We start from the raw sequence: 24172 nt of genomic DNA, 5'->3' as shown, positions 1-24172 counted from the left end.
TCTTTTGTTTACTATTTCTCTTTCTAGTTTCTAGATTTTGAAGTATAAGTACTTGATAACCGATCCTATTTCTAGTTTCTATTTTTTTAATAAAGAAAACATAACAGCTACCAACTAAGTTTTGTTTTTCTTTATTAAAAAGGTTAAAAAAGAAAAAAGAAAAAGAAACAATCACATTCCCAAATGCTTCAAGTCAAATTTGAAAACTCGGGTGGGGTCGAACTCACACCCTTATCTCCACAACTTATTGGTTGGAGATACTTATATTGATGAATAAATATTGTTTTTTAATATGATTAAAAGTTCAAATGCGTTAGAAAATAAAAAATTATAACAAAGAATGGTAAGGGATGAAGCATGATTCTTTTAAAATAGAAATCTTAAAAGCAAAATTTTTTTGATACCAAATCAATATTGAATTGGGTCGTTTCTAAATACTTCAAATAACTACTCATAGAAGTATTTTCTCTTGAAAATACTTTTTGCAAAAATCATTTCAAATTCATTCATCAGTATATTATCAACGCACATATTCTCCAATAAACCTGTTTGATAATATTATCGTTTTCTGTTTTTTGTTCCTGTTCCTATTTTTTTAGAAATAAATATGTTTGATAATCCATCTCGTTTCTCGTTTCTAAAAAAACGTTTTAAAAAAAAAGAGTTAAATTTTGGAAACTACAAAATAGTTTGGTGGTGTCTCTATTTGTGGATCTAAAGTTAAGTGATACATTGTGTAATAAAGTTGGATGAACGCGTGCATATAACCTCAATTTGTTTGGTTTGAATCTCATTAGTAGCAGGATTCAATATTTTTTTTTATATTATTTTTTTACTTTATATTTTCTATTTTTTTTATAAAATATTTTATTTTTAAATTAAAATCTACATTAAGGTAATATATATTGTAAATCATATTTTTTTTTAATAAATTATATTTTTCAAGTATAAGATATATCTTTTTATATTATATCTACTCAATTATATTTTAACTAAAAATTAAAAAAAAATCTCAATATTTGTTTAGGTATATATCCCCAATCAACAAATCACCGTCATCACAAGTTGTACTAAAAAATACTAAGAATAAAAGAAATAAATAGAAAGAATTAGCAAACATAATTTTGTTTTTATTTCTTTCTAAAAACAATAAATATAAATGGTTACCAAACGTATTCATGTTTCTAGTTCTACAAATATTAGATACATAAAAGAATGTTATCAAATAAGTCCTATATTTCACCTTGTTTTGCATCAACTCAATCAATTGTTGCCTAAGTACTTAGACCAAAAATTTGTAAAATATATTTTTTAGAGGTGAAAACTAAACATGAAAGTGATTTATTATTAAACCATTTTTACCTAAATACTTATTGTAATCAAAACACACCAATCAATTCAAACATTCTCTCCTACCTACAAATATTTCCTCTCAAATAAATGAAATGTCTTCAAGTTTTTATTAAATAGTTTATAAAAAAATTAATGGTAATTATCATAATGATTTTTTTATTATATAGTTAAAAAAACTAAAACAAAATATAGCCAAAAAAAAATTGGACCTAATATATTTTTACCAGCAAAAAAAAAAACTTATAAAAACCAATTTTACGTATCCTATTCAATTATTCATTTAATTAAAAATATGCGAGTTTCATAATTATGAATTTATATAATCTATAAAAATTTGCAAACTCGTGATTTAAACAAATCTATATATATATGTATGTCTAAACTATATAAGCCTAACTCAAAAGCCAACAATTTTTTATATAAATATGTCACACGCACGTGATCTAGAGAGAGAGGGAGATAAATATATATAAATATATACGAAGAAGGCATGTGACATGCACAGAGCTTTAGTTAATTAACGAGTTAATCAATGAATCAATTAATTAATTAATTAATTAATATGTGCTATTAGCTAGTTTCGGAATTTATAATTATCGCTCCTTGGAAAAAAAAAATAATGAATGAATGAAGGAATCATTCCAATCTCCATGCATAAAGGTAAAGGCAGAACTCCGTCTGGTGGGACGAGTTCATACTCCGAGTTGAGTAATAAACACTCCCATCCTCACTCGCCTCCAAACCCGCGGCGCCGCCTCCGCCCCGGCCGCTGCCGTTGCCGTCGTAGTTGCTCCCCTCCTTATCGCTCTCGGCGTCGGGTGGGCCGGGTTTGAAAATGAACAACCCGTGACCCGTACCCGGGTTGCAGAACAACCAATCGTGGACGTCCCACAGAACCTGAACGGACTGCTTATTAACCACGACCGTCTGATTGCCCCGGAATTTCCACTGCAAATTCTTGACCTGAACCAGCACGATTCCGTCGATGCTGATCCACATCTCCGGATCCTTGGCGCCGGAGGTGGAAATCTCGACCACAATGTCGCATTCCTTCCGCCGCTCGTCGAATCTGGCCCTAGTGGAGAAACATTTCTTGGCGAACACGTTTTCCTTTTTGTAAACGAGGACCGCCTCGACCAGAGCCGGTCTGGATTTGGTCCTCTTGTAGGCCTTTTTCTTGTAATCGCCCAACAGGAGGACGACCTCCTCCTCGGAGACGATGGCGACGTAGAAATCGGAGTGCGGCTCGGGTCCGGTGGTAAATTTGGCGGAGCGGACGTCCCAGTAGATATCGACTTTATTGCCGTCGACTTCTAGGGATTTGAATCCTTTTTTGCTCCAGAAGTGCCAGGGCTTGACGTCGATTTTGTAGCTGCAGTGGAAATCCCCTTCGAGGCTCTGGACGGTGATGGTTAAGGTGTGGTTCATGAGATTCTTGCACCAGAGAACGGTGACGTTGCGCCAGAAGCCGGCGATGCTGGCATGGTAGAAGCAGGTGACGGTGCTCTGTGCGGTCTTGTTGGTGATTGGCTCTTCGGTGATTTTCTCGGCTAATGGCGGGGGATTGGCCAGCGATTGGGAGCGCATCGAGCGGCTAAAAGACATGTTGACGATGAATTGTGTGCGGAGAGAATTTGCATGGAGGAATTGGGGAAATGAAGGAGCAGGGCGGAGAAAGCGAGGGGGAATTGGAATTGGAATTGGGGATGGGATGAAGATTGATTCAGTATTGGGGAATTGAATTGGAATTTGGGAATCGGAATTCAGAATTAGGAGATGACAGAGGGAGCTAGGGTTTGGTGGAGAAAAAATCTGAAGCTCTGAGGTGGAGAAGGAAGGAGGAGGTTAGGGCTAGAGCAAAAGGAATTTGACAGATGTTTTTCTGGTGTGCTGATTTTTTCTCGTCTTTTGTCCACCCAATCTCAAACTGCATCTTTCCACTTTTTACCAACTTTTTCCACCTTCAAATTTTCCTATATACATACAGTTCACACACATTCTCAAAATATATATACACATATATTATATCTACACACTTGAGAAAAATAATCTACATACTATAGTTCATTTTAATTATGGTCATTAATTTATTTCTCTCTAATGACAGAAATTAACGGTAAATATCATAAAAATGAGGTATTTATCTGTTTTTAATGATCGTAAGTAGGAAGATAAAGGAAGAGAGAAAATAAAATAAATAGTTGTCAATTTTTTAGGGAAAAGCTTCGCATAGAGCATTGTGCTACTTATCCTCACGTGACCCTATAATTTAAAAAAATAAAATAAAATTTCATGAGAATATGTATTTTAATAAAAATAATTAAAAAAAAAAGAATAATCACCCTTTGTCATTTTATTATAGGGCCACGTGAAGGTAAGAAACTTGTCGATTAGCACATAAGTTTTATCATTTAATTATTTTTGCTGGATACCCAATTTGAGCATAGGTTTAATGGATAAGACATATTTTTCCATCTCAACCTTGATGATACAAGCGTTGCCATGTAATTGCTGGACTCATACAAAAGAAGAAAAAACCTAGTTGTATTTAATAGATTGATGAAGTTTTTTTTTTTCCCTTGAGACAATAGATTCATGAAGTTTTAAGATTTGTATCAAATTTTAATAAGTTACCAATTTTAAAACCTTTTTAATAAGTGGTTAAACTTTTATTTTTATGTCTAATAGATGAACATTTTTTTTTAAATTAACGTGTCAATGTATTTTAAAACAATATGATTAACATGATAGGTCAATAATATATGTTAAACTAAATGATTTAATGAAATTGACATATTAAATATATAAATTTGAAAGTTAAGAGATATATCAATGATCTTTTTAGAGTACAAATGCATGCTAGGTTATAGATATAAATATTGAAAGTTGGCCTCTTGTAAACTTTTTAAGTACATATCAACCAAATGGAAAAAAACAACACAGAAAAGGGCACGAGGGGGAGAAAAGGAGAAATGTAAGAGACAAATAAAATAAAATAAAAATATAAGCATACATCATCTCCAAGTGGCATGAATAATGTCCACGAATGTAATAAAATGGTGCAGATACTTGGGGAGGTATTCACTGGTTCGGTCAAGTTGGGAGGGATTTTGGGACCCACTCGAATTTTATTTTGAATCGACCATATATATGAAATGTTGGGTTTGAATTAGATGGTCAACCCAATCCAATAGGGTTGGGTTGTCGGGTTTTTTCTTTTAATTATCACAGCGTCGACAGAGAGTAAGAATTAAAACTAAATAGATGGCGGAAATTTATATATATATATATAATTAAAAAATATACATATATGCATAAATTCGAGTTGAGTTGAGTTGTCCCAATTTTTTTAAGGTTGAACCAAATACCCAATCCAACCTGATCGGGTTGGAAAATTATAACACAACCAAAACCGGATTTGTCGGGTTCATCAGATTATCGGATTTTTTGAACACCCCTAAGAATGCCTAGAATTTGTGCAAATGGTATCTAATCTCCACCATCATCAACCTACTTTTGTTATTAGTTTCAAAATTGCCTTTTTTTTTAATTACATTAATTTTTTTCCTTTCTAAAGAAAGGGCAAAAGCCCAAGTTATAAAAAAAAAAAAAAAAAAGAAAAAGGAAGAAGAAGACATCATATACCGAATGGGCCTTTAATTATTCATTAGACCCCATGGGGCTGGACCCTAAAAAAACACATGCCCAAACCTAACAATTTTTAGTCGAGTTGGGTCGGGCTTAGTACAAATCCTTAACTAAGAGTTTAGATCTTTTTTTTTCTTTTTTATTTTATTGGGAAATTTAAGTAAGTGGTTAAATTTGGCTACTCTGTTCATTTATTTATAATTTTGTAAAAATGGTTAAAGAATATATTTAAAATTTTACATTTTTTTTAGTTTTTACTCTCCCTATGCTTTTTGGAATTTATAACTATTTTAACAACTCAACAAACTTGGTTCCATTCAAATTTTGTTTCCCTACATTTAAGGTTAATTATTTTAATTCTTTTATTGTGAAATTCAGTTAATTTAAACTATTACCAGTGTTCTACGGTCTCCATCTCACCATTTGATTATCTTCATCAGATTTTGTATCATCCTTATATTAAAAGAATTATCAAAACCATAAAGTCAGTAATTGTATATACCAGTTGATGAAAACCAAAATTAGAATACAAATCACATATATATCACCATGCAGCTCAATCATCAAAATTAAAATTCTATATATGTATATACTAATAATTCAACAATTAACAAAAACACGAAAGTTAATAGATGTATATATCAATTTAAAAAATAACCAAAAAGTAATAACTGAATACATTTATTTATTATTGTACAACTAAAATATCATAAATATAAAACCAGTACATGTATATTCCAATAATTAAAAAAACGTCTTTATATGTATGTACTAATCATTCAACAATTAATAAAACATGAAAATCAACAGATGTATATATCAATTTATGAACAAAATACGAAAGCTTAGTAAATATAAATTCTTAAATATTACTATTCAACACAACATACATTGAGTTCTTATCTTTTTGGTAGATTCCTTACAATCCAAAATCCTTTTATGGTCAAGTTTAGTCTGTTGTGTTTTACCTTCGATTAAGTTTCTCTCACCCCTCTTTTTTCTGGTCTCCTTCAACATTGGAGTCTCTCATTGGGTATTTGATGATTCAATATGTACATATAAAAATAAAACATCTATGGGATGATTTTTTAAAAAACAAACAAGCCATATATAAACTGTTGCATCTATATCTGTCTAAGTTGACGCATTGTTATTCCAGCAACCTTTTAATCGAGTTATTCCTCCTCTAACTTTAACAATCTATATATTTTATTTAGTTTTTAATTTACTTAAATATAATATGTTTGTTAGAGATAAACACATATGCTCATGAAATTTGGTTATTAACACCAGTAGGTCTCATATTAATATATTTTTTTAAAATACACTTGAAATTTAGGAAGACAAAAAATATCTTTTTAAATTAAGCTTTATAGACAAAATCAGTACAAAGATTCTACCTCCCTCAAACAGTCGGAGTAATGTGCAACGATGACCGATTTTAGTATGTGGCGGGAGGGTCGAATCTGGTTTGGATGGAGCAAGTGAACGTTGGATTATGGGCAACTGCGTTAGGCATGAAGGAACGAGGGGCGGCGGTGCGGCAGCGTGGCTGCAGGTTGGGCGAAGCAGCAGCGATGTGGGCGATGAAGCGGCGGGATGGGCGATGCGGCGACAATTGCGTTCGATGTGAAGGAACAAGGGGTGGACGACGTGGCGACAGGAGGGGGCACAGCTGCGTGAAGCAGTGAGGGTTGATGTTCGGCGTTCGGTAGCGTCCGACGTAGATGGAGAGTGGCTTGGATTGTTGGGTGGTGGATGTTCTGCAAATGAAGATGGAGGTAAGGTTGGGCGGAGGCAGGATACTGTTAAAAATTTTTTTATTTAAAAAAATATTTACTTCTTATTTATAAATCTTCTATTTTAAATGGGTAAATTTCAAAATATACCTCAACCTACCTTATCAATTTTTTTAAAATCTACCTTCAAATTCTAATTAGAAATTTTAAATTAGATTTATGATAATTTTTTAAATTTCATTTACTTTTTATTAAATACAGTTGAATCTCTATTGTTAAGGTCGATTGTTTTTGCTATTTGTAAAAATCTTAAATCCCTAAAATTATACCTAGGTACCTAATTGGTTACAAGCTATATTTATCTTAACATTTTTTTCCAGTATTAAAAAGAAAATGTCATTTGGCCTACAAAATTAGGTTTGGCCATTTTTTAAAACGTGTTATTAAATTTGGCTATTCCTGTAATTGCCTATTTGATAAAATATGGGTTGGTTAATTTGATTCGACTTTTTAAACTCGCGCCACTCATATAATTAATTTAAAATTGAAAAAATGCATTTTTAAATCAACGTAGCAATATGTCAAAACGAGCATAGTTCGATGGTAATTGACATGTATCTCAAACGAAAAGATTGTAAATTCGATTCACTCCCGATAACACTTGCGGCAGTGCATGATTTCAAATTCTATAATTTTAAATAATGAAAATGATTTCAAATTTGTTTTGGAACTAAGTTGATTTTAAATGATTGGAACTAAGTTTACCTTTATTTGTAAAAATAATATTTTAACTTAGACTAGATTTGTTGGCTTTTTTTTTTTTGGCCTGGGCAGAAACCTTTCATCTCATGCGTGCTAGTTGCTTCTATGGGCTTCGGCTGAGCCGTCTGCAGAGCCACTATCGGCGAGACTCACAGAATACAGTGCCATTTCATTACTACCATTACCCAATAAACCTCCACACCGACGTTCGGCGGCGAGGATTTGGCTAGGGTTTTGCCGACGGAGCAATCGCAGCCCCCAGAGGTTGAAGATGAGCGTCTGGAACTATGTCGTCACCGCTCACAAGCCCACCAACGTCACTCACTCCTGCGTCGGCAACTTCACCGGCCCCCAGGAGCTCAACCTCATTATAGCGTATGCCCCCCTTTTCCCCGCCTCTGTGATCGAACTTCTATGGTCTCTAATTCGCGCATTTCCGGTTCCTTTTTGTAGAGCTTGGATTGGATTATGTGTTCTCTTTCGATGTTCATTCCTCAATCTGCTACTCTTTCTGTTTCAAGTTCGATTTTTTTTTCGTCTGCTGTTGCTCGAATTTATAGGAGTTCTCTTGTGCTGAAACTCGAACGAGGAGCTAGGGTTTTATTTCAGTTTTTAGGATTATATGGAAATTGGTGATAAACCGAGCTAATTCGAATCATGTCTTTTACCCCATGGAAGTCTATTGGCTTAATAATTCAATGTTAATGGAAGAACTACTACAGATGCTTCAGGTTTTGGCTGCGGAGTTCATGTCATATTATTCATTGTTGTGTAGCGAGATATTTAGCAAGTTATCTTATTTTCAATCGGCTTCTTGTGATCCGTAAAAGAATGATTTGCAATGCCGACGAATTAATTCACATTTCAATTTGGTTTCAGGAAATGTACCCGTATTGAAATCCATTTGCTTACTGCTCAAGGCCTGCAGGTATCACCCTTCCATCTCATGCTCTGATCCGTTTTCTTTTTTATTGCAATCATGGGGAACTGGGGGCATTTCTTCTTTTCAGGGCTTTCAGATTTTCTTTTTCTTTTTTTGGTTTTGGGATTTTTATTTCTAGAGAGATTTATTTTCAGAAATGCTCATATATCTTAGTTTGAAGTTGAATTAGGTTATGTAAATTGAAAGAAGTAACCTACATAACTGTGCATCATAAGATGTATTCTGGAAGCTAAGTACAGACATGGTTCTTTTTGAGGTTTCTTTATTACATAGGATCGCTATTTTTTAATTTTAAATTATAGATACAATGTATGGTATTCCTGTCAACTGAAACGTTAGTATCGAAATAAATATATCTATATATACACATCAATTTATCAAGAATCATGGCCTCTTTTGAACCATAATACTGCCAGCTTCATCTTTTGGTTAGTAATGGTTCTAACTTTTTGATACTGTATAAATTTTTTCATGTTTTTCATATGAGAACAAGAATTAAAGGATCATGTGAAAGAAAGTAATGGGTCATCAACTTTTCTCTGGGTTATGCACCATAAGTCATAGGCTGAAGAACTCTGAATGGTTATTATTTTGGAGTTTTGTACCTCTGTTTGGTCACATGACCCATGTCCCAATATATCGTGATGATTGAATGTTCCCTGCAGCCGATGTTGGATGTTCCAATATATGGGAGGATTGCAACACTTGAACTTTTTCGGCCTCATGTAAGTTATATCTCTTCCAAGTCCCAACAACCAATATATAATAAATACATACCCTTTCTCCTTATTTTTTTGACTTTCTTTCCATGCAATAACCAGGGTGAAGCACAAGATTTTCTTTTCATAGCGACTGAGCGGTACAAGTTCTGTGTTCTTCAGTGGGATACTGAGAGTTCTGAGCTTATTACAAGGTTTGAATACTTCAGCAGTTGGCTTCTTTCTCCCGTTATTCTCTCTTTAATGTGACTGAATTTATTATAGTTTATGTGCTTTAGTTTCAGATTTTTTCTATATCTCCTTTTCATGTGAGTCTGCAAGTTTACACTTAATTTTATTGGTTTTATAATGTGACTTTGAAGAGTTCTGACTACTTATACTTATTTGGTTATAAAATGATAGTTAGTAGTTATACCATTACGAGTTGGTGGCTCCCTATGATATCTAAGAAATTGGAACAATTTCTTCTTCACGGGAACTGTTTGAATGCAGCTTTTTTAATGGTTCCATAGATTGTTTAAAGTTTATTTTGTGATGATTGAAAGCATGTATGATATCTGTGCTACTTTACTTTGTTGGGTTCAGAAAGATATTTGTATGCACCATTACTGTTTATTTTACTAATGTTGAAAGAATTCTACTATCATGATACTTTGGTAGGTTTGTAGCGACATTTGGTTTCCACTTATCATGTTAAAAGAATTATAATCTAAAAACTGCTATCTACAGAATGGGATATTTGGTGGTCATGTTTTATGCAGGAAATTAAACTATGGGTTTTAAAAGCACCTAATGAACATGTTGCTTTCCTATTTACATGTCATTTATTTTGTGTAGTGGGACTGAAAAAGTTCTTGGAGTTCTAGCCGTATCTGATAATTGGTTTTAGATTCTCATACCATTATACCTCTGTTTATTCAATATCATTTAGATTTTTTTTGCATAGTAGATTGGAAATTTGTATCCTACCAAAAAGACTTCTTTGAATAGTAGATTCAGTAAACCTAATCGTTGAATCCCCAAAGAATGTAGAACGTGGTTATTAACTTATTATGCATTAAATAACTATTATTATTTTTACTTTTCTACTTACACAATAAAATCTATTAAACATGGATTGTTTTATATGTAATATACTTGTAAGAATTCTGTCCTCAAAACTATTTTGTTTTGTTTTCGGGGCTGTGTTTTTGTATGCCCTTGTATTTCTGTTTTGTTTTCATTTTTCTCAATGAAAAGTTCGGTTTATTATATATATATATATATATAAAAAAAGAATTCTGTCCTCAAAACTATTTTGGCATGTCTGGCAGGGCAATGGGAGATGTCTCAGATCGTATTGGTCGTCCTACTGACAGTGGTCAGGTACCACTTGTTTAAGATTCATTTCAAACTGTTGCCCATTTTGTTTTCTCCTGTGTATTGAGGTTTTATGATTAATTCTATATCTTTTGCTAAGGAAATTATTTATTATTTAAACATAGTTCAGTACAAGTGAAGATCTTCTTTCATGTTTTTATTATGGTCTTTCTTTTATCTGCAGATTGGTATTATAGACCCGGACTGTAGATTGATTGGACTTCATTTATATGATGGTTTGTTCAAGGTTTGGACCACACTATAGCTTTTAAATATCTGTTACATTGACCACGTTGGTTGATGAGCAAAATCATCTGTTCTTTTGTCAGGTTATTCCTTTTGACAATAAAGGACAGCTCAAAGAAGCATTTAATATTAGGTACTCAATTTAAATTATTGTCCTTATGTTCATAATGAACTTCTCCTTAAATGAAAGTTATAGTGTTGTTTATTCTCTTGCTATTCTTTTTTCGCATTTATACCTATTTTGTGCAACAATTTCTTATTTTCTGAAATTACTAGTTGTAGTTGTATGATAACTTGTTATGTTTATTCTCCTTTATTTCCTTTTTATGTTAGGCTTTTAGATCATAGATTATAAGACATTAGAGTACCTGTGAATAGTTCTTGACTTTTGAGGAAGAAGTCCTAGCATGGTTTTGTATCCGAGTAAAAATGTGTAATGTTGAAAACACTTAACTGGGCTGTTTAGGTTTTCATTTATTCAGTAAGTATCAACAAATATTTGGTTTTCTTAAGTGTTCTAATAAGATGAAAACAAAAATGGAGCACTTCTAATTATGCCTGACTGAAACAGAATGATCTTGTTATGGTGGATTATTTTCAATTCTACTGTTGAAGTAAAGTCTTTTGACTAAAAAATAATTGGATTTTGTTGCCTCGATTCATCCGGCTACTGGTTATTTATTATTATTATTATTATTATTATTTTGTGGTCAATTGTTTCAGGCTTGAGGAACTTCAAGTGTTGGATATCAAGTTTCTTTATGGTTGTTCAAGACCTACAATTGTGGTTCTTTACCAGGTCTCTATTTTTCCTTTCATGTCTCCCTTTTTACAGAAGTCACGGCTTCTTTGTGCTATTTTCCTTCTATTCAGCTCTCTCTCTTTCCTTCCCCCTCCCTCCGGAAGTGTGTACCCATAATTGAAGATAACACCACACTATTAGCTGATATTATGTGTGAATGGATGGACATATTTATACAAATGCTTGAAGCGTTCATAAATCCAATAAGTAGGCATATTATGTTGTTTAGGATGAAAGTGGCTGAAAGATTTTCATGTCTTTGTTGGATTTAAGTATATGGTAGAATGCAGAACAGTTCTTGATGATACGAAAATAGACCAAGAGAATCAAGCTACAGATGTCTGGTACGATAGTGGCTGTGGACCAATAGGATCTGTAAAAATATTCTTCAAGTAAAAACAGTTCTGTTTGCTCAAGCAATGACAGAAACAACAGAAGTAGGTGTCCAGTATGATAGTGGCTGTGGAACAATAGGATCTGTAAAAACAGTCTCCTAAGGATTATGGACTTCTATTGTTTCTGTCTTTATTTGAGCGAACAGAATCCTTTTTACTTGAAAAATGTTACTTCAGTGACGGACAATAAAAAAGAGAACCAGAAAATTTGCTTTGTGTCCACCTATGTTTGTTTGTTTATGGTGTCTGCTGGTTTATATTAAATATATTTTTTATGCCCTAAAGAATATGACAGATAAGTTGTGGAGTTTCAGAGAATTTTCAAATGTACAATGTTCTTCTTAATGGTTGGTTGTGCAATTTTACTTAACTGATCTGGCCTTGAAAATTGTAATATGATTGTTAAAATCTGGTTCTTGTTTTATTGGCTTTTTTTAAGGTAAATGATGCTCGTCTTCCATCCGTTCTTCATGTACCTTGGCAAAACTATGTGGTGTTCACTGTTCTCTTTATTTTTTTGTTCAGGATAATAAAGATGCTAGGCATGTTAAAACATATGAGGTTGTTCTCAAGGATAAGGATTTTGTTGAAGGTCCATGGTCTCAAAACAATCTCGACAATGGGGCTGCTGTGCTAATACCTGTGCCCCCACCACTATGTGGTGTCATCATTATTGGAGAAGAAACAATTGTTTACTGCAGTGCTACAGCATTTAAAGCCATACCTATTAGACCTGTATACTATTGCTAATAATTATCCGTAGTTCAGATTTCTGATATTAAATTTCTGAAGTTTGAAGCTTCCAGTTTTGGTACTTTTTCTTGACCTTGACCTTATTTCTTAAAAAATTCACTTGTAGTCCATCACCAGAGCATATGGGAGGGTTGATGCTGATGGTTCAAGGTACTTGCTTGGTGATCATGCTGGTCTACTTCACCTACTTGTCATTACTCATGAAAAAGAACGGTAACTAGTCCTTCCTAGTTTCATGGCATTGTTTGTGACATGATTAATTGGATTTGTTTCTATTGTTAGGATCTTTTTGATGTTTCAATTTACTCTTATTTGTAGGGTTACTGGACTTAAGATCGAGCTGTTGGGGGAAACATCCATTGCCTCTACAATATCATATCTTGATAATGCTTTTGTATATATTGGGTCAAGCTATGGGGATTCACAGGTCTGGTGGATATAAATATCAATTATCAACTTTTTTAATGCAAATTTGATAAATAAGTTACTCTTTTAGGTTTAGCTCTAAAATCTTGACTCCTCATCACTTTTTTTAAAATATATTTTTGACTTTTTGACGTGGGATGTTGCAGCACATGTCAGTTCTACCTGTCATTTTGATAGGAATCTATAACACGGACTGAGCATGCATATAGGGATTGATATGAAGTATCTATCTCAGTTGTAAATAGTTTAAATGAGATTTTCAGCAGCAGGTAATTCATGTGGGTAGTTGGATAGATAATAACACAATTTGTTGTAATGGTGCAAATACAGCTTGTTAAGCTTAATGTGCAACCTGATGCAAAAGGATCATATGTAGAAGTCTTGGAGAGGTATGTCAATTTGGGGCCTATTGTTGATTTTTGTGTGGTAGACCTTGAGAGGCAAGGCCAAGGCCAGGTTGTAACATGCTCTGGAGCTTATAAGGATGGTTCTCTGCGTGTAGTTCGAAACGGAATTGGAATTAATGAACAGGTTTGCCCATTTCTTTTAGTTCTTCTTTTCTAATTGGGTGATAAATCTTCATTCAGCCCACACGCTTGCATTTGATAATTATTCGTGGCCTTTGTAGGCATCTGTGGAACTTCAAGGAATAAAAGGAATGTGGTCACTTAGATCTTCTACTGATGATCCGTTTGACACATTTCTCGTTGTAAGCTTTATTAGTGAGACTAGAATTTTGGCAATGAATCTTGAGGATGAACTAGAGGAAACGGAGATAGAAGGTTTCAGCTCTCAAGTGCAGACATTATTTTGCCATGATGCGCTATTTAATCAACTTGTTCAGGTAGATTTCTCTTCTGTGAGTAACTAATATGTTAACGAAATTGGCAGTTTCCTCATTAAAAAGCACTGGCCTTTGGCTTAGGACTTATGCATGGATTTATGTAATCATTGTCACCTAATAGGTGCAGGTTAGAATCCCTGCACTGCCGTCTTAATCATTTCCCACCTAATAAAATCAGGTGGGGACAGCATTACGGATTCCTCGAAGCGTTCCTCATAGGCAATTTTGCTATTAATATTTATAAATTTTAAATTAAAATTTTAACCAAGCTGAAAAAACAGTTAGATTATAATTCAATGTCATGATATTTTTTTGTGACTTTATTTTAAAAGAGTATATATTTTTATCATTTTCATGTAATTATATGAATTAAAACATTAAAACTGACATGGTATTAATAGAAAATTTATATTTTATAATTTTGGAATGGGGACGGATGGGGTAGAAGAGCATTTCTTGTCTGTCTGCAAAGTCAAAATGGGGAAACAAAATTCTTTGTCCTTGACGCATTTAAAATAGGGATTCTTGATTAGTGAAGTGATATTTGGTAGAAGTATTGCATTATTGAATTAACCTGAGGCATTTGTGAGAGGCCCCACCCTCTAAATCAGTATAGTTCTCTCGATGACTATTCCTTCAGCGAAACTTGCAAGTATAGCTGTCAATTGATAAGCCAAGCTTCCCCAACTAACAGACAGCCAAACTTCCTCAGCTAACAGACTACAGGGCAATGGGAGATGTCTCGTTCTCTTGATGATTGGTATACAATACAACTACTAACAGCTTATTAACTAACCTTCCTCTTAACTTTCAGCTGACATGGAATACGTAAACCTAATAAGAGGCTGATTATGTCTGTCACTTTTGTTTACATGCTGGCCTAGATATATTTCTCATGGTTGGAAGTTCTTCTCTATTTTAATGGTATATGAAAAATGATGAATCCAGCTTTGTATCTTCTATCATCTTGTTGTCTTAGATGTTGGATATTTTTTCCCAACCACTGGTGTTTGAACTTGAGATACCTGCTAATTTTAATTAAATGCTATGTCAGGTTACTTCAAGCTCTGTAAGATTAGTTAGTTCTACCACTAGAGAACTTCGCTATGAATGGAATGCACCATCAGGCTACTCTATCAATGTTGCCACTGCTAATGCCTCCCAGGTGTGCTTTATTTTTGCCAATTCAATTAAATTATTTCTTTTTCTGTTTGAATGCATTTTGGTGGATACCAAGTATTGCTCCAATAAGGTATTGTCCGTCCCAGTTTATGCCTTACACTTTGGATGCTTATTGAAGGAAAAAATAATTATTAAAATTTACAAAATGGAAAATCAAACTGAATATGGGTTTCCTTGGAGGATTTTGAATAATCAGCGGGTCTTTAAACCATGGAAAATGTTTTGAAGAAGATTCTTCCGAATGTGATTTATGAATACCCTTCACTTGGCGATTTGGATATGTCCTGTGCATATTTCTATCTTTTAATATTGTGTTATAATATTAAGTCTTGTCATTTAAAGAAAGGTGACTAACTATACCTTGTTCTCTTAAATACCAGGTTTTATTGGCAACTGGCGGTGGTCATTTAGTTTATTTAGAAATTTCTGATGGAAATTTGGTCGAAAAAAATCATGCGCAGTTGGAGCATGAGGTTTCATGCCTTGACATAAACCCAATTGGTGACAATCCTAATTGTAGTCAGCTTGCTGCAGTTGGGATGTGGACAGATATAAGTGTGAGAATATTTTCACTACCTGATCTGAATCTCATTACTAAGGAACATTTGGGAGGGGAGATAATACCTCGCTCAGTGCTTCTTTGTACTTTTGAAGGGGTATGCGTACTTCCTCTCTTACCTTGTTTCTACCTTGGTTTGTCAAATCTGGTTCTGAAATATGAATAATTTTATTAAAATCAAATAGCCATCATGTCATGTGTTGGTTGTGGAATGGAAGAGACATGCTCATGATCTATTCTTAAATACTTGTTACAGAATCTCTATGTTGCGTACTTTTTAGCCAAATGGAAGTTTTTTTTATTTATGTTTTATCCCGTGCTAATTGAACTTGATTTTGTCTTTCAGATATCTTACTTGTTGTGTGCCCTTGGAGATGGTCATCTGTTGAATTTTATATTGAACACAAATTCGGGTGAGCTAATGGACAGGAAAAAGGTTTCTCTAGGAACCCAACCTATAACACTTCGTACTTTTTCGTCCAAGAATGCTACGCATGTATTTGCTGCATCAGATAGACCTACAGTCATTTATAGCAGTAACAAGAAACTACTTTACAGTAATGTTAACCTGAAGGAAGTTAGCCATATGTGTCCTTTCAATTCTGCTGCTTTTCCAGACAGGTACTTTTTGTTTTTGTTTCTTTGCTGGATAAATTATGCTTCGGGCTCTAGTATATGAGTTCGATCTGTTGGACTTGGGAAATAAGTTAGCACTATAGTTATTTGGAATTACCATAAATTATGCTTCGGGCTCTAGTAAGTGGGGAGGTTAGATTTCCAAATTAGCCCTTTTTTTTTTCAATTGAAATAATGCTATTAGTGTTACCTAAGTCTCAGATATGGTAAATGTTTGGTTTTAGAAATGGTTAGTATTTCTAAACAATTAATAAGCTCGTTTGAGAATCATGTTGGTTGGCCATGTCCATGAAAGTGGATCAATTGGGATAATGTCATTAGTGCTACCTAAGTTTTAGATATTGTCAATGTGGGGTTTTATAAATGGTTATCATTTCCTAAACAATTAACATTTAAATGATAATTTGGTGCTTGATACCTGGGAGGAGACATCATATCAAAAAATTTCTATGGGACGTGTCATTTACTCATCACCTCCTCCTCTCTCTTGTGTACTTTCATGTGGGCTTGCTTTCCTCTGTTTATATTCGGTTTGTCAGTTAATGGCCTTTTGTCCCAATCATTCTTTGTTTTGTTGTCAGCCTTGCGATTGCAAAAGAAGGAGAACTTACAATTGGCACCATCGATGATATTCAAAAGCTTCATATCCGCTCTATCCCGCTTGGGGAGCATGCACGCCGTATCTGCCATCAAGAGCAGTCCAGAACATTTGCCATTTGTAGTTTAAGATATAACCAATCAGGCACAGAAGACACAGAAATGCATTTTATCCGCTTGTTAGATGACCAAACTTTCGAGTCCATCTCAACTTATGCTCTTGACACTTATGAGTATGGATGTTCTATTCTTAGCTGCTCTTTCTCAGACGATAGTAATGTATATTACTGTGTTGGAACTGCATATGTTATGCCGGAAGAAAATGAGCCAACCAAGGTATTAGCCCAAACTAGATATTTTAAAACCTGACAGTAGTACATTCCTACCTCATTCTAATCTCTTGTTTGTGTCTGTTATCAACTGTAGGGCCGGATATTAGTTTTTGTTGTTGAGGAAGGTAAGCTACAGCTTATTGCTGAGAAGGAAACTAAGGGATCTGTTTATTCTTTGAATTCCTTCAACGGGAAGCTGCTGGCTGCTATTAATCAGAAAATTCAACTGTATAAGTGGACACTTCGAGATGATGGTACTCGCGAGTTACAATCCGAATGTGGGCACCATGGACATATACTCGCTCTTTACGTCCAAACCCGTGGAGATTTCATTGTTGTTGGTGATTTGATGAAGTCCATATCTCTGTTAATCTATAAGGTTAGTCACTATCTCATAATTAATGTATTGCTCATCTCAAAAGGGGGGGAAGGGGGAGGAAGAGGGAGAGTGAAGAAAAGAAAAATAGAAATTTTGGATGGCCAAAATCGACTTGCTCAAGACTTTTTGTTACACTGATGGCTGATTGTTGTTACTTTTTTACCAGCACGAGGAAGGTGCCATTGAGGAGAGAGCCCGCGACTACAATGCAAACTGGATGTCCGCTGTTGAAGTTCTCGACGATGACATTTACCTCGGTGCCGAAAACTACTTCAATCTCTTCACCGTTCGAAAGAATAGCGAAGGAGCAACTGATGAGGAGCGCAGCCGCCTAGAGGTGGTTGGTGAATACCACCTCGGTGAATTTGTCAACCGTTTTCGACATGGCTCCCTCGTAATGCGATTGCCAGATTCCGACGTGGGACAGATTCCAACCGTAATTTTTGGATCCGTCAATGGCGTTATCGGGGTCATTGCTTCACTTCCCCATGAGCAATATGTGTTCTTCGAGAAGCTCCAGTCCAACTTGAGGAAGGTGATTAAGGGCGTAGGGGGGCTTAGCCATGAGCAGTGGAGGTCTTTCAACAATGAGAAGAGAACTGCAGAAGCCAAAAACTTCTTGGATGGAGATCTAATAGAGTCGTTCCTCGATCTCAACCGCAGTAAAATGGAAGAGATTTCTCGAGCCATGGGCGTTTCGGCCGAAGAGCTCTGCAAAAGAGTAGAGGAATTGACAAGGCTACACTGATTCGAACCCAACTGTTTTTTACATTCAATTTTGTTTATTCTTTTGTTTCTTAAAATTTCTGGAATTACGTTTGGACCTGAAACTATTACTGGGTTGGCAGTACTTAGCTTGGTATAAGAACCCTAATCCGAATTGTTGTATATTTGGTCATCCTTGTTTATGGAACTGTTATGTCTGCTCTGCCTCCTCGCAAGGCTTTGGTTCCAGAGTATGTTCGAAAGAATTGTCAGCATGAAAAATTGAAAACTTCAGAAATTAAATAGGAAATTCAGCTATGATCCAATCATTTCCCATTTTGGGCAATTAACAAATTTCCAGAATTTAACCAAAAACTCGATTTCTGGAAAAATTATAAAGCTACTCATTCATAAATAAAGAACAGAACAAGGATTCATCAGCCATCGTCTCTGGTTTGCTGCTGCAATTCTTGATCAGCATTTCTCAAAAACAGGTCCCATCCACTTCCAGGGCTGGTATCCAAGTAATCGAATGGAACCGCAGTCTTCAATCCTGGCCTCACCGCCCTCCGGCTCTCAACGATTCTGAACTCAACCTCATCGGTTTGCTCCTCCAATTCCTCCCAATCGAACAGCAATGGAAGTGTGAATGCGCCCCATGGATTGAAATCCAGTATCTTAACCGTTTCATTTCTCGTGAAATACACATCGAACGTGTAATTCTCCGATTCGAAGCTTGACCTCACATGGTCGACGAAGAATTCTCGGATGATTGCTTGCAGACTCTCTTTCTTCTCCACTAAAGCAGGATAGAACGTCGTGACCTCGCGCTGGGAAATGCCAACCAGGTCCCGGTTCCTCACGAAGCAACGAAATTCCATCTCCGGTCGAAGGGACGGGTACCATTTACGAAGCGCGAGGAAGAATCTCGATGGCCTCGACGACGTCTTATCGGCGCAGGAGTCGTAGGCGCGACACAGATCATGAACAAGCGAATCGGACGATCGAAACAAGAGCGCAATCTCACTGAACGAAGAGCACTTCAAGGTCCCGGTAGGGCTAATCCACGCAGAGTCCTTCGGTGCGCTCCAGTTCAACTTAGGGAAGACGGAACCTCCAAGATTACGAATCGAGTGCTTAACATCAGATTCAAGCTCCGGAAAGGAGGGAGGCGAAGTGGACTGCTCCGATTCGTCGTCAGATCCTTCTTTCAACTGGTAATCCTCTTCTTCCTCGGGATGAACAACTCTATTGGGTAGAGCATCCTCGTTTGAGATGGAAACCGGAAGGAGGAACGGCCCAGAGTCGTCGAGGAGATAGTGAACGAACGATTCTGGAAGCTCGTGAATTAGGGTTTTGATGGATGAGGATTTGAATATCGGATACCATTCTTGAATTTGACAGCGATTCACTTCTTCCTCCTTCATTGGCAGCCACACTGGTTCTGAGCTCTGAGCTCTGAGTTCTGAGTTCTGAGCTCCGAATTCCGAGTTCTTGGCTAGGGCAGATGCGTGGGGAAGAAAAGGGCGGCGGTCTCCGAAGCTTTTATAGCTCGACAGAAGAATGCAACCAAGGTTAGGGTAATTCCCATTTGGGCCCAAAATATTTTTGTATTTACAAATGTGACCCAAATCTTGAATTTAAGTTTTTCGAGTAATTAGGCTAAATGCCCTTATCATATTCCATATTTGTCGAAATAACCAAATTTGTGTTGACAATTATACCCCTCCCATCTTCTTCCTCCTTCCTCTCCTTTACCAGTTTTCTACCTTTTTTTTTGCTGAATTTTTTAAAATTTATTTCAATTCTTTCTTGTTAGAACTTAGGATGTTCTAATTTTTTCGAGAAGAATAGTGACTTAACAGTTTTTTTGTTAAATTTAAAAAAAAAACAGTTTTTTGAAAAGATAAAAATAAAATTTTTGCTTTTTGAAATGTTCAATTTTTTTTCTTTAAAACTTCATATTTATCATTCTAATTACATTATAATTTTTTTTAATGTTGACCTCAAATGTTTCGATCATCTTTTTAAATAATTTTTTTTCCCTTTTGAATGGTCCCGAACCAGTTTTTTAGCTTTGAAATTTTAATTTTTTGAACTAAGTGGTTCAAGATGATAAAAAAATTTATTTTCCAAAATTTTCTAGATTGGGAAGGATTAGAAAAAATAAAATTTAAAAGCTAACTTCTTTTCCTAATTTTTTAAAATTAGTAGATAAAATCCAGTAATGTTCTTCCTGAACTAAGAAGATGGATTTGAAAAATTATTTTCCAACAGGAAAGGATGGTTTGGAAATTATTTTATTTAGTTTTTTCAAATTTAATTGTATTTAAGAAAAACTAGTTGTTTATGCAAGGATATGCACAACAGTGTATTTCAGATTGCAACTCGAACTCGGCCTCCGGACCGATCTGAATACTTGGGCGGACCTGCACAAAAAAGTAAGCACTCCGACGATCAAGTCAGTATAGGTCGGATTCCCAGTTTAGTTCGAGGTCAGAAAATCCTCGTACCTGATCGTGGAGTGAGGTCCTCTACTTATGGGTGGTAGTCCCGCTAATCTCGCGACGGTTACACCCGGTAATCTCGGGACCGACGGTTACACCCGATAATCACGCCGCTGACAGTAGCTCACATCGGCCCCTACCGAGCTTCCCGGTAGGTCGGACCTCGGCCAGGTTCACCTCGGCCCTCATACTTAGCATCTGTCAACGCTAGTGGTGGTGATCTCGGCGGTCCGAGCTGGGCATGACTCATGAGTCATCTTGGAGCACCAATAGGGGTCCTCCACGTGTCCAGGGTATTCTCTTCCCCAAACATTGGTCCCCTCTCTGTCTGGTCCGATCTCAACCTGGCAGAGAAGTTCATTCGACTTGCTTTGAACGCGTGGCGACTTCCTATTCGTAGGAAAATATAACTGTTGCGGTGGATATTCTGACGCTTCGGATCTTCGGGAGGATCCTAGCCGCTCGTTGATTATACATGTACGGTGAGGAAATTTTTCCGACAAGCTATAAATACCACCAATCCTTCAGGTCATACCTTACGTTTCCTGAATTCTTGGAGTTCGATCTGAAGGCAGCTCGAACCCTTGGTAGGTCGGTCTCTTCCCTTACTTTCTCTTTCGAACGTAGTTGCCATGTCGTCCTCTTTTAACAGCGACTTAGGGTCCAATGAGGATTTAGCTCGTAGGTTAGAGTCCGAGCTCGAGGAGATAGAAAACTTTAGGTTCTCCGATGACGGGGAGGATAGTGATGCCTCTACCTCGGGTCAGGGTTTGGAATACCCTTCTAGGATACCTGAGCACTACCTCGGATCCCTTCGTAGGGGGTTCGCTATCCCTGAGAACATCCTCCTTAGGATTCCGGAGGAGGAGGAGAGAGCTGACAATCCTCCAGAGGGATGGGTCACTCTCTACTTTAAAATGTTTGAGTACGGCCTCAGACTTCCTCTTCACCCTTTTGTCCAAGAATTTCTCTTCCGAACTGGGTTGGCTCCGGCTCAAGTGGCCCCCAATGGGTGGGGTGTCATCTTCGCTTTGGCCATCATTTTTTGGCTACGAGTTCAGGATAGTGAAGAGGCCGAGCTGTTGGACGTAGACCAGCTCCTCGCGTGCTTCGAAGCGAAAAGGATAGCTAAGAAGCCTGGTCGGTTCTATATGTGCGCAAGGAAAGGCGCAGGCGGTATAGTTAAGGGGCCGACCTACATCAAGGGATGGGTGAGGAAGTAGTTCTACGCTTCTGGGGAATGGCTTGCAAAGGACGAGTCAGGTCGTTCCTTCTTTGACGTTCCCACTAGGTTTGGGAACCTAGGTACGTAGTAGTTCTTACTTTTTGTGATTTTCTTTCCTGTCATTCAGGTCTAACTCTGACTTTGTCTTTGTGCAGTATCAATCCGACCAGTCCCCGAGCTCACGCAAGCCTCCTTCGACACGTTGAAATATTACAAGGAGCATTTTCCGAGGGGTAGGAAGGTCGAAACCTTGGTGACCGACAAGCTGCTGCTTGAGTCCGGGCTGCTAGATTACAACCCTGCAGTTCGTCCCATTGAATCCTCAAAGCCGAACTCCGAACTTGGTATGCCGAGCTTGCTCCCCCCCTTTTTCCTCTAACTTTGTGTTGACTCCTGTTTTTGTTTTTCAGCCATGGTTTGCGGATTTGCAAGCAACGTGAAGCGCAAGTCCAAGGGCCGAGCCCATGCTCTTGAGGCCGCCCATAGTTCGAAACCTGCCACTCCTGTTGTGGTAGGGCCAGCCTCGGAAGATCCAGCCCCAGTGATCGAGCTGGAGTCTTCTGGGGGTCCTTCGAGGGAGAAGCGCCCCAGGAATCAGACCGAGGCGGTGGACGTCTCGCCCTTGGGCGAGAAGGTGAGGGAGGAAGTCCCTCTGAAGCGAAGGAGGAAGAAGAAGAAGACCACCTCCCCCTTGGAGGTCGGAGCTCGTGGGGCCCTGCCTACGAGCTTCGCAGATCGGGTGGACGATCCTGAGGCCAGGATGGGCGGGACGTCCAACGTGACAGCACGGTTCAGAGTCGAGCCGTCAAGTTCTGGGGTGAGGGACCAGGTGTCCCGCATCTCGGCTGCAAGTTTGGACCGCTGCCTCAGAAGAGCGTCCAAATTTGTAAGTGACCCGGGGTCCGTCCTGCAGAGGACCATCGACTACGCCGCTGAGGTAAAATTGGTGTCTTCATTTTTGCTCAATTTACCTAACAGGTAGCTCGGTCTAACTTTCTTCTTTGTACCTTTTCTCAGGCGTTTGTTGCTTCCATTCAATCGGCTCTGGCCGTGAAGGCCGAGCTGGATGGGAGGGAAGCTCTGGCAGCGAGGGAGAAAGAGGAGTTCTCTGCTGCCTTGGAGGCTGCCTCTTCCACCATGAAGGATGAGCTGCTGAAGGCTCACTTTGAGGTGGAAATTTTGAAGGCTGAGGTGGAGGCCAAGGCCGAGCTGCTGAAGAAAGAAGAGGACAGACGCAAGGCCCAGTTCCGAACTGCCCATGCTATCACCAAGGGCTTGGAGAAGGAGAAGTTCCAACTCCTCAAGGAGAAGGACGACATGCTCCAGGCGCTTGAAGCGAAGGAGGAGGAGCTGAAGCATGCGACTGCCGAGCTGGAGACGGTGAAGGAGCGTCTCAGCAATGGAGTTCTATTGGAGGAATCGTTCAGGCAACATCCTGACTTCGATGGATTTGCCAAAGACTTCTCTGACGCGAGCTTCAAGTTTCTCATGAAGGGCATTGCTTCCGACATGCCTGACCTTCAGATCGATCTCAGTGGTCTGAAGAAGAGGTATGCTGAGCAGTGGGCGTCTGGGCCTAACGGCACCCCTGGCCCCCAAGCGTTGGTGGATAAGTACGTCAGAGATCTGGACTCTGACTACTCCGACCTCGAAGAGGATTAGGTCGGCACCACTCAGGAGGGCGCTCCTCAAGCAGGCTCTTAAGCGATCACCTTTCATGAGGCATTTCTCTGTCTTTCTTCTCTTCTTTTGTAAGTGTTAGGGAAGAGCTGCAAGGTCTATAAGCCTTGGCTCTGCTTTTCATTCAATAAAGAGGCTTCTCGTTTGTTTTTACTTTATTGCCTTCCTTTCTTTGCTTTTTCTTTAAGCTAAAGCCAATGTCACCTCGCACCTCGTACTTTTGAGGTCGCGCCTTCAAAAATACTTGAAATTTTGAATTCGAATCTCTGTCTAGTATTCAATACATTGCACCAACTCTGAATTTTTTAATATCGCACCCTTAACTTAAAAAACGTTAAAAGGCTAAAATCCTAAGTCCGTAGCTGTTCTTCATATCGCACC

The 24172-nt window shown here is 37.3% G+C and overlaps 4 protein-coding genes across 6 annotated transcripts; 2 read left to right on the top strand and 2 right to left on the bottom strand.

The window, feature by feature from the left end:
- Positions 1–1870: 1870 nt before the first annotated feature.
- On the bottom strand, positions 1871–3384 carry LOC148212500 (uncharacterized). The gene has a single exon (XM_088121890.1). It carries the CDS (start codon positions 2956–2958, stop codon positions 1990–1992), a length of 969 nt encoding a protein of 322 aa, XP_087978016.1. The 5' UTR covers positions 2959–3384; the 3' UTR covers positions 1871–1989.
- Positions 3385–7562: 4178 nt separating this feature from the next.
- On the top strand, positions 7563–18562 carry LOC111010936 (DNA damage-binding protein 1a). Its single transcript, XM_022284519.2, has 19 exons — positions 7563–7877; positions 8382–8430; positions 9111–9170; positions 9267–9358; positions 10478–10529; positions 10708–10770; positions 10853–10902; positions 11493–11568; positions 12492–12701; positions 12826–12932; positions 13038–13146; positions 13476–13676; positions 13774–13989; positions 15044–15154; positions 15552–15827; positions 16077–16351; positions 16948–17299; positions 17390–17674; positions 17841–18562. Exons 1-19 carry the CDS (start codon positions 7774–7776, stop codon positions 18420–18422), a joined length of 3270 nt encoding a protein of 1089 aa, XP_022140211.1. The 5' UTR covers positions 7563–7773; the 3' UTR covers positions 18423–18562.
- A 115-nt stretch (positions 18563–18677) lies between these two features.
- Positions 18678–20219, bottom strand: EDA35 (temperature sensing protein-like protein). The gene has a single exon (XM_022284520.2). The coding sequence runs from the start codon at positions 19804–19806 to the stop codon at positions 18817–18819; it is 990 nt and encodes a 329-aa protein (XP_022140212.1). The 5' UTR covers positions 19807–20219; the 3' UTR covers positions 18678–18816.
- Positions 20220–21410: 1191 nt separating this feature from the next.
- LOC148212499 (uncharacterized) lies at positions 21411–23773 on the top strand. Of its 3 annotated transcripts, none has more exons than XM_088121632.1 (3): positions 21411–22191; positions 22267–23048; positions 23129–23773. In XM_088121632.1, the coding sequence occupies exons 2-3, from the start codon at positions 22524–22526 to the stop codon at positions 23771–23773; spliced, it is 1170 nt and encodes a 389-aa protein (XP_087977758.1). In that variant the 5' UTR covers positions 21411–22191; positions 22267–22523. The 3 variants fall into 3 exon arrangements, with proteins under 3 accessions (XP_087977758.1, XP_087977759.1, XP_087977757.1); XM_088121633.1 differs by having other exon boundaries at positions 21411–22455; positions 22522–23048; XM_088121631.1 differs by having other exon boundaries at positions 21411–23048.
- The last annotated feature ends 399 nt before the right edge of the window (positions 23774–24172 follow it).

This window comes from Momordica charantia, assembly GCF_013281855.1.
Source record: "Momordica charantia cultivar OHB3-1 chromosome 3 unlocalized genomic scaffold, Mcharantia_2.0 BLBB01000003.1, whole genome shotgun sequence".
NCBI classification, from domain to species: Eukaryota; Viridiplantae; Streptophyta; class Magnoliopsida; order Cucurbitales; family Cucurbitaceae; genus Momordica; species Momordica charantia.
Note: the sequence above shows the minus strand (reverse complement) of the source record. Positions and strands in the feature narration are given on the sequence as shown.

What these genes read in the sequence shown, in the direction of transcription:
- LOC148212499 (XM_088121632.1), top strand. Translation starts at nt 22,524, where the DNA reads ATGGTTTGCGGATTTGCAAGCAACGTGAAGCGCAAGTCCAAGGGCCGA. An exon ending in CCATCGACTACGCCGCTGAG is followed by an intron (nt 23,049 to 23,128) that starts GTAAAATTGGTG and finishes ACCTTTTCTCAG; the next exon opens with GCGTTTGTTGCTTCCATTCA.
- LOC111010936 (XM_022284519.2), top strand. Translation starts at nt 7,774, where the DNA reads ATGAGCGTCTGGAACTATGTCGTCACCGCTCACAAGCCCACCAACGTC. An exon ending in TTGAACTTTTTCGGCCTCAT is followed by an intron (nt 9,171 to 9,266) that starts GTAAGTTATATC and finishes TGCAATAACCAG; the next exon opens with GGTGAAGCACAAGATTTTCT. An exon ending in GAATTGGAATTAATGAACAG is followed by an intron (nt 13,677 to 13,773) that starts GTTTGCCCATTT and finishes TGGCCTTTGTAG; the next exon opens with GCATCTGTGGAACTTCAAGG.
- EDA35 (XM_022284520.2), bottom strand. Translation starts at nt 19,806, where the DNA reads ATGAAGGAGGAAGAAGTGAATCGCTGTCAAATTCAAGAATGGTATCCG.
- LOC148212500 (XM_088121890.1), bottom strand. Translation starts at nt 2,958, where the DNA reads ATGTCTTTTAGCCGCTCGATGCGCTCCCAATCGCTGGCCAATCCCCCG.